General features: G+C 43.1%; 1 protein-coding gene across 1 annotated transcript; it reads right to left on the bottom strand.

The window, feature by feature from the left end:
- Positions 5,471-15,368, bottom strand: TLR4 (toll like receptor 4). The gene is given in 3 exon segments (NM_001285574.1): positions 5,471-7,765; positions 10,520-10,686; positions 15,168-15,368. Coding segments are annotated over 3 exon segments (2,526 nt in total). The 5' UTR covers positions 15,261-15,368; the 3' UTR covers positions 5,471-5,499.

Below are 15,894 nucleotides of genomic sequence, written 5' to 3'. Positions count from 1 at the left end.
TTAAAAACAAATTTTATGTGTTTATTTCTGGTGGTGCCGGGTTTAGGTCGCTGCCTGCAGGCTTTCTCTTGTTGTGGTGAATAGGGGCTACGCTCTAGCTCTGGTGCACGGGCTTCCCATCCCAGTGTCTCTCTTGTTGTGGCTCATGGCTGTGGTGCCTGTGGGCCCAGGAGTTGTGGCACACAGACTTAGTTGCCCCACAACATGTGGAATCTTCCTAGACCAGGGATCGAACCCATGTCCCCTGAATTAGCAGATGGATTCTTAACACCTGGACCACCAGGAAAGTCCTCTTTCTCATTCTTAAGATAGCCCCTTCAAGCAGGTAAATTTAGAGCTGTGCCCCATCTCCCTTCCCCTCTCTATTTTATCTCTGTAGTCATCCTAGAGTATCAGAGAGGTTTACCCTTCTTATTCAAGGAAACAAAGTGAAATCAGAGAGTTAAAGAAAATCGTCCAAAATAATATCATAAGGGTGCAGCAGGACCAGGATTCAAACCCGTCTGTATGCATCTGTTAGACTAGTAGCCACATAAAGAAGTCCAAACAGTTTAAAAAAAAAAAACACACACACAAAAACCTGCCCTCCCCTTTGTATTTAGCAATAATGGCTAGAATATTCCCTTGGAAGAAAATGAAAGCCGAAGTTTCTAGCCACTCCTAGCCACTCATGATTTTCATAGCATCTGTATTCTTCATTTAGCAAAATAGATTATTGACATACTAGTTACTAGGCTGAAATTTCTAAGTCCAAATTATCAGTTATTTGCGCCTCTTATTAAACAGCCTAAAAGAAGTGAGACTCATGGTACCAGAAGGAAAATTTGTCCAAAGGGCATGCTTTGTTGCTCCTCCTCCTCCTGACAGTCCAGCTGAAATCCTGTGCTAGCGTGCACTGCCAAAGTTGATGGACTCAGACTATACCCGCTCGATCTCCTTATCGCATTGATTTCCAGTGACACATCCCTGCCATTTAACGAAGGGACAGAAGGGAATAGCCTTATTCGAAACCTTGTGGCAGAGAGGCTCTCTGAATACAGCTTGGTGGGGAAGTGCTATAAATACAGAAGCAGTTGCAGCCATCTGGAAGGCCATTTGAAAAGAACTATATACATGGAGAAGGCAGTGGCACCCCACTCCAGTACTCTTGCCTGGAAAATCCCATGGATGGAGGAGCCTGGTAGGCTACAGTGCATGGGGTCGCTAAGAGTAGGACACGGCTAAGCGACTTCACTTTCACTTTTCACTTTTCACTTTCATGCATTGGAGAAGGAAATGGCAACCCACTCCAGTGTTCTTGCCTGGAGAATCCCAGGGATGGGGAGCCTGGTGGGCTGCCGTCTCTGGGGTCACACAGAGTCAGACACGACTAAAGTGACTTAGCAGTAGCAGCATATACATGAAAGTGCTGGGAGCCTCATGGAGAAGAATTCATTCCATCAGGAAAGATAGCTGAAGTGGGAAAGGCTTAGTCCATCACGGTTGGAGGAAGTGGTTGATTTCAAGCTCTGCCTCACATCTCTCACACAGCTCATTTTTCAGCCCACTGCACACCCTTTGGTTTAACCATCATATCTGGATTCTGGTGTTGAGCCCTGGCCAACCAGTGGAACCGCAAGTGAGCTAATTCTAATCAGGGAGTTTCTTTCTTACTTGGTCTCCATCCGTGGGATAGTCAGAACCCAAGCCTCCTTCTGGGCTCTATTACTTTTCCGGAAATCACCAGCAGGTTCCTGGAAGGTCCCACCTGAACACAGAGGTGTCCTAAGAAGAATGGACTGAGAGGTCTGTTGTGTTTAAATCCAAGCTCTGCCATTTTCTACCTGTGGGACTTGAGTTAGCCTTCATCTCCTAATGGGTAACAATGCTGATATTATTAGTGCCCATCTAATAGACATAGTAGGGACAGACATAGTAGGGACCTAAAATTTGATGTCATAGATAAAACAACAGAATAGGGCTTAAAAATAGCCACAAAGAATAATTATTATTAGAGAAGTTCTCTACTCCCCTTCTGCAAAGTCTTTTGGAATATTTGGAGTTAAGGAGCCAAGTGGAGGAGGTGACTGAGAACATCCGGCAGGGGAGGGAGTGGAATTCTGGAGCCCCAGAGACTGCATGGGCAACAGAGAGCTGTGCTTGGGATCTGGCAGCCTTGACTGGGAAGAACAGAGGCCATCATCTGCTGCAGAGATGATCCTTTGCGCACTCATCAGTTCTTCAAGTAAGAAGGTGTAGTATGTCTGTTATGTGACTGCCGTTGAGCTCAGGGCTAGGGAAGCAAAAGATCAAGAGATACGCTGTTTATCCCAGTCATTCTTGTAAGGGCTCCTGTGAGTTCCTGGAAGACTTCCCCCAACCACCACCATCCCAGAACCTGCTGGTGATGTCTAGAGAGGGTATAGAGTCCAGAAGGAAGCAGGGGTTCTGAGAACCCTGTGGGTGGAGGCTGAGACAGAGGAAAGCTACCTAGTTACACTTCCAGTCCTCCTGTGGTCTGACAGGTTGGGAAAACACCAATCGCTAAGATGGTATAACTGAGAAGAACACTCACTCAGTGTTTCTCCCTGTGGCCTCTTCATCAAGTCCCAGAGGACTGCTCTTGTTTAATTGCTAAGTCATGCCCGACTCTTTGCGACCCCATGCACTGGAGACCAACAAGCTCCTCTGTCCATGGGATTTTCCAGGCAAGAATACTGGAGTGGGTTGCCACTCCCTTCTCCAGGGGATCTTACCAACCCAGGGATTGAACCCACGTCTCCTGCATTGTCGGGCAGTTTCTTTACCACTGAGCCACCTAAGAAGCCCCCTGGAGGGTTACACCCCTAGAAAGTGCTCTTTGTATTGAACATGTACTATTTTTAATATAAGAGTTTTGCAAAGTAATAATCTACCCCCTTTTTATATTTGAATTAACTAGACTCTCAGGGAAGTAAATCTCAGGTCCAGAAGGTGAGTGGGGACTGTGGGTTTTGGCTTTCTCCAAAGCTACGCTATTCAAAACAACAGAGGCAGTCTCTTTGGAATCAGGGCAGGCAACCACCATGCTAAAGTTTACTCTCAGTGTCTTTTTTTCCTCTTCTGTTCTTCATCAAGATTTTCTAGTTCTAACTAACTACACTTGTCCACATACAGTTTTTTATCTTTTTTAATCTCCCTCATGCACTTTATGGAAAGAAAGGTATTATAAATAAATCACTCAGTATATATATATAATGTATGTATGCATATGTATTTACCTAGAGTTTCATGGTTTCAGTGAAAAACCCTTGACTACTGTCAACCACAAAGAGAAGTTAGGGAGTTTCACTTCCTGTTTCGTGAGCTTAAGCCATGAAGCAGTGGAAAGTGAGCTGCCCAGTGTCGGCTGAAAGCCCAGCTCAGGCCCTGCCACTTTACTCTGTGGCCTAATCATTTTACTTCCTTGAACTTCTGGTTTTACACCAGTAAAATGGTAAAACTACTTCTTTATCTGCAACCCCACTTGCATCATAAGAAATTCAAATGTGGTTATAATTGTGTAAATATATTCTAAGATATAGGATATTACACAAATTTGAGACATTAGTATTAATTTTTCTCTTCTTTCTATTCCACCCTTCATCTCTCTTTAATCCAGAGAATTTGAATGACTACAAAGAACCTGTCCTAAGCCTAAATTTCCTCTTTCTTTCCCTTACGTTTCTGTCATATCATTTCTTTCCTTTCTTGCCTACTTCACCTGAAGTTTTCACAATTCAAAGTAGGGAGAGGGGAACAGTGGGAATAAGGCCAGTGACAGCCTTGTATGCAGGAAATATTCCAATTGGGTTTTGATTTTCCTCTTTGGAGTCATATGTGCTTGAAGTAACACGCAGATACAAAATGCACACTTAAATATGAGCATGCACACTTACATAGAGCCTAGACACACATAAAAACCCATGCCTTCAAGCTTACTGAGAATCAACACAGACATTTGTATATAAGAAGTCACATGCCAACACTGGAGTGAGGACCTAAGTCAAGCAGCTGAGACATCTACATCAGTACAAATACTCCCCTTGCAATGTAATCACACTTTCTTCCACGCAGATGTGATCACACAAACATGAATGGGAACACGTAGAGGCGTGTGGTCAAACACATATGCCCACTTTCACTGGCACATGAGACCTATAAACACACTCAGGCATGTTCAGCAACTTCAACCGTGCTCCAACCAAAATACACTCTGGAACACTCAGTCACACACATTCCTAAATGTGGCCGTATATCTCAGTTTTGACAAATGTATTTTCCAAACATCCTCTTTGCCCTTTCTTTGCACCTTTCTGACAAAGCTGGATGAGTGTGCTTTTCTAAGAATTCACCTTAACATGACCCACAGTAACCTCAGGGACATTATTTTCTCGAAAATGACATCTGCTTTTTCCTAAATGTGGTCATGGAGAGATACCCAACAGGAAAGAAGAAGGCAGGCTCCCTACCTCAAACCATTTCAAAATACCATGAAAAACTCAATGGTCTATCAGATAAAACTCACTTGCTGCACAAGAAAAATTCTGCTGCAGTTCTCATTATGTGGTCCCCCAGCTCTCTCCGCCCACATGTTTCTGGGGTCGTCGAGAAAAACCAACCTTGGAAGGTCACCCCACCTCTTACCCTGCCTCTAACCTGAATTTCTCATTATGAGGCCAGGAAGTTGGACCTATTTCCCTCTATTCCAATAAGTGCCACTTTCAACCAAATTATTTTGATACTACCTTCAGGACAGTCATAACTTACTAGGTAATAACTTCAGAATGACATCAAGTGACAAAATGATAGACTGTATTTTACATATTTCCTCAAAAGATAGTAGTTAAATATGGATATGTCCAGCCTGTCTCTAACAGTTTTATTTATGGTATAGAGAAGACGTGGAAAATGAGAACTGGATTTATAAAGACAAAAATATATCAGGACCTAATAGTTAATAAATAGAACATGCCGAGGGATAACCAGGACGTTTGTGAACTGAAGTAAAGTGGAGAGGAATCTGAATCAGGAGCCTTCTGGGTCAGGAAGTAGAATTTAAACTATATTCAATAGGAAAAGGAAAAGTAAGCCAAGACCTAGATCAATCGAAACGACCAAAAACACCTTGTTAACATGCCTAAAACATATAACCTGAGGCGGTTTCCACTCGAAAGGCTCAGGAGAAGTCTGTCCTTTCTTACTCTCACGGAGGCCCAGTCTCTTAGCTCTAATTCAGTTCGATGGGCTAAGAGTTTAGTTGACTTTCCTGCCCTGGACTCCTTCGCTGAGTTGCTGAAACATCCCCCGGGAAGCTCTGTATCTTGGCACAGTATCTATTCCCTGTACACTAAGCTCCATGAGGCTGGCAGTCCTATAGGTCTCGCGTCCCACTGAATCACCGGCCTTTAGCACAATGCTTGGTACATGGCAGCATTTACTTGTTCACTGAACACACCCTGCATCCATCTGGGCAAGGAGCGCATCAGGGGATTCTCCTCCTCAGGTGGAGGTGGTCGCTTCTTGCGGGTTGGTCTCTGCATCTGCTGTTCCTTCTGGACTCCGGGGTTTACCAGCCAGCAAGGCTTTTCTGAGTCTTCTCCAGAAGACATGCCGCCCCAGGACACTGTCCTCCCACTCCAGGTAGGTGTTCCTGTTCAGAAGGCGATAGAGTTCCACCTGCTGCCGCAGGAGAGACTTCTCCAGCTTCTGCAGGACGATGAAGATGATGCCAGCACGGCTGCTCAGAAACTGCCAGGTCTGGGCAATCTCATACTCGAAGATACACCATCGGCTCTGGATGAAGTGCTGGGACACCACGACAATCACCTTACGGCTCTTGTGGAAACCTTCCTGGATGATGTTGGCGGCGATGGCCACCCCAGGAATAAAGTCCCTGTAGTGAAGGCAGAGCTGAAAGGGGGGCACGCCCTCCTCCAAGTTCTTTACCAGTTCATTCCGCACCCAGGCTTCATCCTGGCTCGAGTAGATTACAAAGGCATCATAGGTGCTTTCACCTCTGCCATACTTTTTGCAGCCAGCAAGAAGCATCAGGTGGAAATAGAACTTATAGACTAGGACTCCTACCACAGATACCAGGAGTACAGTGACAACCGACACGCTGATGATCGTCTTGCTCATCTGACAAGTGGCATTCCTGAAACCAAGCACTGGCATGACCTTCCCATCTACAGGCTCTGCACACATCATTTGCTCAGCTCCCACCAAGAGCTGCCTCTGGTCCTTGACCCACTGCAGGAAACTCTGATGTTCACAAACACAAGCAAATTCATTCTGAGTAAGATTTAGCCAAGTGAGGTTCCTTGGCAAACTCCGTAGTTCTTGCTCCTTAGAGGCCGTGATACGGTTGAAACTGCAGTCTAGGATCCGGAGCGAGTGGAGTGGTTCATAAAGAAATGTATCCAATGACAAGAGTTTGTTGTGACTCATATTCAGCACCTGAAGGCTAGGGAGGGAGTGAAATGCCGTCCAGGACACCTGTTCCAGTTGACACTTAGAGAGGTCCAGGATGGTTAAGTTAGTCAGCTCTGTGAAGATGTCAGGGAGCAAGTTGTTCTGAAAAGAGTTGCCTGCCATTTTCAAGGTCTGCAGACTGACTAAGCCAGTAAAGATGCCGTGGAAGACAATCCGGATGTTGGTGTAAGAGATGTCAAGGTAGCGGAGGTTTCTGAGTGATAGGAACGTTGAAAAAGCATTGATCTGTTTCAGAGTGGAATGCTGAAAATCCAGGTGTTCTAGCTGCTCTAAGCCCATGAAGTTTGAACTTAAGGTAATGACGTCATTGAAGCTCAGATCTAAATGCTTCAGGTTGGTTGTCCCAAAATCAGTGTGAGAACAGCAGGTCTTGAAACTCAAGTGATTTCTTTTGAGATCTAGATACTGAAGGCTTGGTAGCTCAGTCTTAGTAAAACTGCTTACATCTTTGTTGTCTGTGAAAACAAACTTTTTGAGAGAACGGAGCTCCAGTGCAGGAAACTTATCAAAGTCACAGTTAATCATTTCTAAGTGTTGCCATCTAAAATCTTTAAGAAGGGCTTGTAGACTTCCTAAAGGTATACTCAACAGAGAAATCATAGAAACATTTGCCAAACAATTAAATAAGTCTGTATCGTTCCGTGAGAATTTGTTCAAGTACGCTATCCGGAATTGCTCAATGGTCAGGTTGCACAGTCCCTCCAGGCAAGATCTGTCAAATTTTTGCAACTTCCTTTCATTTTTAAATTCTCCCAAAACCAGCCGGTTGATTTTTAAACCAGCCAGACCTTGAATACAAGTTTTCATGACATATGAACTGTTAAAATTACTTCGCAGAGTCAATCCATTGAGCTTAATTTCTTTAAAGGTACCTGGTTCAATAAATTCTAAAGGGTTCAGGGACAAATCTAAAGAGAGGTTGAGTAGGGGCATTTGATGTAGAACTTTCACATCTTCATAATAAATATTTTGGATTTTGTTGTTAGAAAGATCCAAGTGCTCCAGGTTGGGAAGGTTAGAAAAATATTCAGGTAACTTGAAGGAATGGATAAAATTGTGAGCCACATTAAGCTCTTTCAAGGTTTTGAGATGTCCAATGGGGAAGTCATCTAGAGATACTAGGTTTGTCTCCACGGCCACCAGCTTCTGTAAACTTGATAGCCCAGAAAAGGCTCCCCAGGCTAAACTCTGGATAGGGTTTCCCGTCAGTATCAAGGTGGAGAGGTGGTTTAGGCCTTGAAATGTGTTGTCTTCAATAATCTTAATTTCGCATCTACAAGAAAAAGAGATACAGATTATATAATATTTCTGCTGAATAGAAAACCAAAATGAAATATCAACCCAGTCATCTAGGTCTCCACACAGATATAACAATGCTATATAATGGTGCACAAGCAAACGTATCCAGCAAGGCAGATGAAACAAAGAAGTCCCGCAAATTTGGTACTGTCACACTAGCCCATGACAATCTTTTTCATCACACTAGGCACACATGCTAAGCAGAGGCAGCCCACCCAACAGAGGAAAATCAGTTAAAGATGAATGACTGGGGCACCTGAAGACTGAACCCCAGATCAACTTTAGCCGTTTCCTGAAACACGTAATTGTGATTATACATCCAACTGGTAAGATGAGATAGACAGTTGTTAATTGCTAGGCATGATAAATGACCGCTGAATGCCAATTTCAAAGATATAGAAATTATACCTAAATGTCACAGATATCCTTAGCATTCAAGAAAAATTCCCCACAGAATAAGGGGGCTCAAAGAGAAAGAATGAGCCTGCCAGTACAGGAGACCTGGTTTAGATCCCTGGGTCAGAAAGAGCCCCTGGAGAAGGAAATACCAAACCACTCCAGTATTCTTGCCTGGGAAATCCCACGGATGGAGGAGCCTGGCAGTCCGTGGGGTCATAAACATTTGCACGTGACTTAGTGACCGAACAACAATGACATCCCTTCAGAGAAGCAGAGGATGGAGGTGAAGGGAACACACAACTGGAAGCAGGAGCTGTGGATACAAATCTCTGACCTGTTGTCAACAAGCCATGTAAATATATACTTAAACTCTCCAAGCCTCTGTTTGCTCATCTACAAAAAGGAAAAAAAAATGTATCAGTAGATTTCTGTAGGGACAAAAGACTGGCTGGTCTATCACAAAAGCATCCATTGAAAATAAGTTGAGTTATTGATGGTACCTGAAGACACTGTGAAGTGAGGTGCGAAGGCAGAGCGGCTATTGCACCATAACCTGTCCTTATCTTAATCTAGCATCTCCTCCCAGCTAACCAGGAGAGGGAACTAACCTCTCTCTAGAAACATATTTAAAGCTTCTGAGGGCAGTTCCTTGGGTACATGGTGGGTCGAAGATCCATTTTAAGGGACGCTGATGAGAAACCATTTTTCTTTAAAATTTAAGAATATTGCTCTGGCTACCTCAATTCGGTACAGTTCTTGACAAAATTCTTACTCAGAAAACTGAAATTTAGAAACTAATGAAATGCTATAATAGTATTTTATAGTTATAAAGTTCACTTTGCAAGGTTTTTAATATATATACCATGTTACTCTCAGTATCACATTTAACCCTATGGTATAAGGTTCATCACTTATGTTTTACAGATATGAAACTGAGACTCAGGTCAAATGTAGAGACGAGCCTCCGGCCACATGGCAGTAAATGTTGGAGGAGGACTCAGCTCAAGTATTCTGACTTCCATAGGGCTCCATGTCTCTGCCTTCAAAATGCTTGGTTCCTACCTTTGTTGTAGTCTATCAATATCTAAGTTAGAGTATAAAACATCAGATGATCACTCTTCTACAGAAATATTTACTATCCTTGTATCCTTTATTAAGAGTTTCTATGATAAAATGTCACATATGTTTCTCCACTTTTCACAAACTCTTATAGAGATTATAGCCCATTATGTATTACTTTTCTAAATAAGGTCCCTAATGATGAAAATATTTTAGGAATAAGATTCAGTTCTCCCCAAAATGATGATAATAACTTCACCTACTCTAATGAATGATATACTTCGTTGTATCAGAAAAGAAAATACTAGTCACTGTTCGTTCTTACTGCAGATGTTTTCCTTTGAACATGCATCTTTCTCTTTGGCTTTCTTGTATCTTCCTAATTCCCTATCCTGTACCTCACTTTCAATATTCTAGACATTATCTGAATCCAACTCCATTCAAGAACTCTGTCTAAGTTACTCACTGCATCTGTGTGTTAGTCACTCAGTTGTGTCCAACTTTTTGTGACCCCATGGATTTTGGCCCACCAGGCTCCTCTGACCATGGGGATTCTGCAGGCAAGAATACTGGAGTGGGTTGCCATACCCCCCCACAGGGAATATTCCCAACCGAGGGATTGAACCCAGCTCTCCTGCATTGCAGGTGGATTCTTTACCCACTGAGCCATTAGGGAAGTCCGGTGGCTCTCTGCATAGAAGTCCCCTTTTCTGTACAGCACAAAGTATTGCCTCTAGTTTTCAAATAACTTGTCACCTACTCTTATATATTACTATCTTTATCTCAGGTTCAAAATCCAAAATCAGAATCAAGGAACATGTATTGAATGCCTACTATATGCCCAGCACCATGCTCAGGTTTAACATATTAATTCTTTTAAGTGGATATGCCCTCCTTAATAGCTAGGGTTGTGTGTTAAATATCAACATATTCTTGTTTTCTAGCAGAGTGAACAACATATAGCAGCAAGTAGTCAATAAATATTTGCTGATGAAAGAGTTCAAGTCAATTTACTCCCCTGACTTAAGAGAAAATCAGAGATAGAATTTTCCTTAGAAACTGTCTCCTCCAACTGCTTTCACAAATAAAAAAGCTGAGACCTGAAGAAGGGAGATAGCTTGCCCAAAGTTATGTAATAAGTAAGTTGTCTGTTGAGTGAATAATTAAGTGAACGAAAAGGAGACCTCATGAATCAGGTTTTCTGACTTGAGAATGAAATGACAATACCAGGAACATTTCTCCTTGTACAGTGGTAGAACTCATGCATTACCTGGATAAATCCAGCACTTGCAGTTCTGGGAACCTGGAGAAGTTATGGCTGCCTAAATGTCTCAGGTAGTTAAAGCTCAGGTCCAGCATCTCGGTTGATACGGGGATGTTGTCGGGGATTTTGTAGAGATTCAGCTCCATGCATTGGTAACTGATGTTAGGAACAACCTGAAATGATTAGATATTAGATGCAGTATCTTTCTGCATGCACCTTAGCAGACTTCTCAGCAACTCTCCTCTCCTAGACTACAGCCTTGGAGGCTACTGGGACAAGCAAAGAGACCAGTCAACCTTCTTTCAAACGTCCATCCATCCAATCATCCATCACCTGATCATCTGTTCATCCATCCACTTATCCCTTCATTTATCCATTCACTTCATTCTTATGAAAGGTCTTACTCTAGATTAGGAAGGGAAAAGCACCTACCCAATGTTTAACCTCTGCTGTCTCAATGGCAGCATTCAGCAAGAAGCAATGGAGCCTCGTGGTGAAGATCTGAAGCACTAGAGTCCAAAAGTCCTAGATGTCACCCTAGCTCTTCCCTGTGATTTGCAGGAAGGCATTGTGTTGTTGCTATTGTTTTTCTAAATATACCTCTCATTGTATACAAGCTTAAAGAGACTTCCAGTCAAGTCTTCAGCACTTCCTTGGTCATAGCCCAATTTTTGCCAATTTTATTCTTTCCCTTGGATCACTCATAGCTCAGCTGATAAAGAATCAGCCTGCAATGCAGCAGACCCCAGTTCAATTCCTGGGTCAGGAAGGTCCGCTGGAGAAGAGATAGGCTACCCACTTCAGTATTCTTGGGCTTCTCTTGTGGCTCATCTTGTGAAGAATCTGCCTGCAATGCGGGAGACCTGGGTTCAATCCCTGGATTGGAAAGATCCCCTGGAGAAGGGAAAGGCTACCGACTCCAGTATTCTGGCCTGGAGAATTCTGGGTCACAAAGAGTCGGACACAACTGAACAAATTTCACTTTCACTTGGGTCACTGACCTTTGAGCAAATGAGATAGAAACGAGGACAAATTTGACGTGCACAGACTCCGGTGGTGGAACATAACCCTTGATACTGCCTTGGTTCCTAAGCTGATATCTATCCCATATTCCCAAATTCCTTGTAAGCCTTGTTCTCCAACTTCCCATTTAGTTTCCTTATTCTGTGATTCTTCAACAAAATTCTTTGCTTAAGCCAGCTAATTTTGGTTTTCAGTTTAAAACCCATAGAATCTGTTAAAAGGATTAATGAGATAAGGTTTTTAAAGAGATTATCTCAAAGCCTATTACAGTGTAAATGATCAATACATTGTGAACATGTATTATTATTGGCTATTATTAATTCTCCACTATATGAGGCTTAGGTCTTACATGTTACATACTTGAATTTAATCTGCAAATAAACCTTTTAAAGAATAAGAATTCAGCAAGATGAAGTAATACGTGTAAAGTCTCACAGGCCACAGTGCAGCTCTTTACTTTATTCACTTGATCTTGAAATGTTATTCCTCAGAGCATCTGCACAGCCCATACTGTCTAATAGAGAATGGGGCCAGGGTCATCCCTTACCTTCTTTTATTCTCCTTCATGGGAGACATCACTATCTAACATGATGCCTTCTGTGTGATTGTTGGATATATACTGTTTGTTTCCCTCTCTAGATTGTAAACTTTGAGAATCTAGCTCTCTGTTATGTCTCCAGCACTCAGAATGATACCCAGAAAATGATTAATGCTCAATAAATATTTGTATATGGCTCCAGACTTCCATCAGCTCCCCATCTAGAGTAAGGGATATGGTGGGAGCACAACTCATTCGTGAAAAGGGTCTTAAACCAGGCTTGGAAAATGTTCCCTTTGGTTCAGAAAAGGTAGATATCAATCTTGGATTCTGAGACTGTAGATTGTATAGAAGGCTTCCAAGAAAGGGAAAATTTCAAGGCAAATCTGGAAGGACAAGTGAGATTTGGATACGTGGAAAGAGGAAGAACGAGGGAAGAGTGTGAGTACAGAGAGGTGGAAAACTAGCTCTGCTTAGATGGAGTGTGGCAGGGTGTGAAACCTAAACCAGATGGGGAGCCAGAGCCAGGTCCGGAGGGCCCTATACTCTGTCCTACGGCAATACGTTTAAGTCGTTTAACATGTACAAATTGAGCAACCACACACGCTAGGCACTGGGACAGAGTGACAGGTAAAACCAGCAATGATCTTGCCCTTTTACAAGTACCGTTTCAACATGAAGACGAATAATGAGCAATAGATATCTGCATTCACACACTACATGTATTTTATATATGCGTATGTAGGGGCTTCCCTGGTGGCTCAGTTCATAAAGAAACCGCCTGCACTGCATGAGACCCAGGTTCGATCTCTGGCTGGGAGAGATCCGCTGGAGAAGGAAATGGCAAGCCCCTCCAATGTTCTTGCCTGGAAAATCCCATAGATAGAGACTGGTGGACTGCAGTTTATGGGGTTGCAAAAAGTTGGACACAACTGAGCGTGCACACACACACACACACACACGTATATATATACACACACACAATGATGTGCTATTAAAAAAAAGCAGTAAAGCACCAGGAATTCCCTGGTGGTCCAGTAACTGGACTTTGTGTTCCCAATGCAAGGGGCCTGGATTCAACCCCTGGTCAGAGAACTAGATCCCAGATACCGCAACTAAGAGTTTGCAAGCCACAACTAAAAAAAAAATCCTGAATGCCACAACTCAGACCCACTGCAGCCAAATAAACACATAAATATTTTTTAAACCAATAAAAATAAGTAGCATAGGACATTAAAGGCAAATACAGGGAGTGAGGAGCTTTATATGAGGCAATCAAGGAAGGCTTCCCAGAGGAGGTAACATTTAAGCAGAAATTTGAATAAAGTGAGGGATTAAGCTATGAACATATCTAGGGCTGTATTGTCCAATTGGGTAACCACAAGCCACACACAGCTATTGAATATGAGAAATGTGGATAGTTTAATATAATAAATGTAAAATAAATGATATAATATGTGCTAAAACTCAAGGACTCAGTACCGAAGAAAAAACATAAAATATCTTGCTAATAGTCTAGTACATATTACATTTTGAAATAGTATTTTTAATAAAGAGTTAAATAAAAATACTACTAAAATTAAATTCACCTACTTTTAATATTTTTAATATGGCTACTAGAACATAGTTTAAAGCATCGTTTTAAATTTAGCTAGTTAAAATTACGTTAATGTGGTTAAATAAAAATTTAGTTGAATTTAGTTAAATGTATTATTTAAATTTAAATACTTCACGTGACCCATTGAACAACACTCATCTAGGGGAAAGGCATTCATTCTAGCTAGAGGAAATCATGAGTGCAAAGGGCACCATGGTAGGAAAAGGTCCCTGACAGTGATGGAGAATTATTAAAAGCTTTTACGGACAGTAATATCTTAGAGTTGGACCTCGAAAAACAACAACAAACAAACAGCAGATGAATATGAGAAGATTAGATTAAAAGAAGCAGGCTGTGGGGTCAGGAGACTGGTCACTGCCCAAGCATCAGGCCAGAGGAACTGGGAATCTGCCCTAGGGTGGCGCTGAGGTGATGGACAGAGTTTTGGAAAATGAGAGCATCTGGGGCATGGGAAAGGGGAGGAGCCAGGAGAAGCTGTGATTTTATCCCAGGATGACCGTAACTGGGGGATCTATATGCACTGATTGAACAGCAGGAGACACGCAGAGAGGAGGACAGTGAGCCGGGTGTGGGCAGGGAGTGGCGGGACAGAGGACTTGGGATGACAAGTTTGTCTTCTTACACGTTGCACGAATTCCCCCATGTCCTCAATGTCTGGACTCTGACTGGCTATGCTTTTTTTGAGTTTCTCCCACACCCTAAATCCCAGGACGTTTCTGTGGCTGTTTGCTGCTGCTGTGGGTTTCCAAAGCAATAGTCAAGTCCATGCAGGGGGAAAAAACAGGAGACGCTTTCTGAATGAGATTACAAACCAGCTGGCTGGTGTTTCACAAAGAAAGCATTGCATTAGCTGATATCTTGCCTCTTTCCCTGTCTCTTGTTCTCTATTACCCTGTCTCTGTCTTTATCTCTCTGTTTCTCCTTTTCTTTTCCAACTCTTTTTATTTTCTTTTTTTTGGACAGAACTAGACTAGACTTATAAATCTGAAGTCTACATAGACGGTTCTTTCTATTAAGAGACAAAACAAACAAACAAACAAATCTTCCTGATACTGAAAGGGGCAAAGCAAGAGCTCGAAACAGTGTACAAACCACCAGCAGAAAGGAGTGACAGGAAGCAGGCTTCTTACAACTTTCTATTAAAGTCTATGGTTCTCTTATTGATGTAAAAACTAGTCTCAGAGAGGTTTAATGACTTCTTCAAAGTCACATAGCCCAGATGTGGAACAATAGTGATTCTAAGCAGGTCTGTCTGGCCTAAAGTTCCTATTCCTCAGTGGGGCACATGCCTCGGGCTGCCTGTTAATGCCCTGTAACCATGAATCATTTGATTCCTGCGGTTTCTTACGTTAAAGTAATTTATGTCTGTTTGCAAATGAACCTAACCAGGGCCCAGCACAGGGAAACTGAGCAGAGAGCCGTTTTTCAGAAGCAAAGCCAAGCTCAGGGAAGCCGCGCGGACTCTAGCCGCTTACCTGGACGCAAGGGTCCCAGCTCTCGGTTCTCAGGCAGGAGAGGATGGCCATGGCCGGGATCAGAGCCGCAGCCCGGCGGGCACGAGCCATCATCCTGGCATTTTCTGTGACCAGAAGGGGCTCTGTGAAAGCATGACCCTCTGTCTGTGCCGGCCAGGGCAGCCCCCGAGGCGCTGCAGTGTCTCTCCCCGGCGTGGTGCCCCAGGGCACTGCCCCTATTCAAAGCAGTGCTGGGTTACGGGAGGAGAGGAAGTGAGAGTGGCACCCTTAGCCTTCTGGACTTTTGTTTCTCTAATATTAATCTCCTCTGCCACCGGAAGGGAAGTTAGAAGAAGAAGAAAACGTCTGCAGACCAGGGGCTGAGGTAACAACAAGAGGAAGCTGGCTTTTATCCCAGGAAGTCATCTGACCTCAGGGTTAGTGAATTTAGGAAAGCAATCAGACTCGTCAAACAGCCTGTGTGACTAACTACCTAAGACTCTGGCTTTCTGCTTTCGTTTTGTAGTGGAAACTCACTGTTAACTGTTCATTTCCTAGGTCAGCCATAACAAAATACCCTGGACTACGTGACTTAAACAGACATTCATTTTCTCACGAAGTTCTGGAGGCTAGACGTCTGTGCTCAAGGGATCAGCAGGCTTGGTTTTTCAGGCCGTCCCCTTGGCTTGAAGATGGCTGTCTTCTCCCTGCGCCTTCACGTCATCTTCTCTCTGCGTGTGCTGGGTCT

This window comes from Capra hircus, chromosome 8 (assembly GCF_001704415.2).
Source record: "Capra hircus breed San Clemente chromosome 8, ASM170441v1, whole genome shotgun sequence".
NCBI lineage: Eukaryota > Metazoa > Chordata > Mammalia > Artiodactyla > Bovidae > Capra > Capra hircus.
The sequence above is the reverse complement of the archived record's forward strand: the minus strand, read 5'-3'. Positions and strand labels throughout refer to the sequence as shown.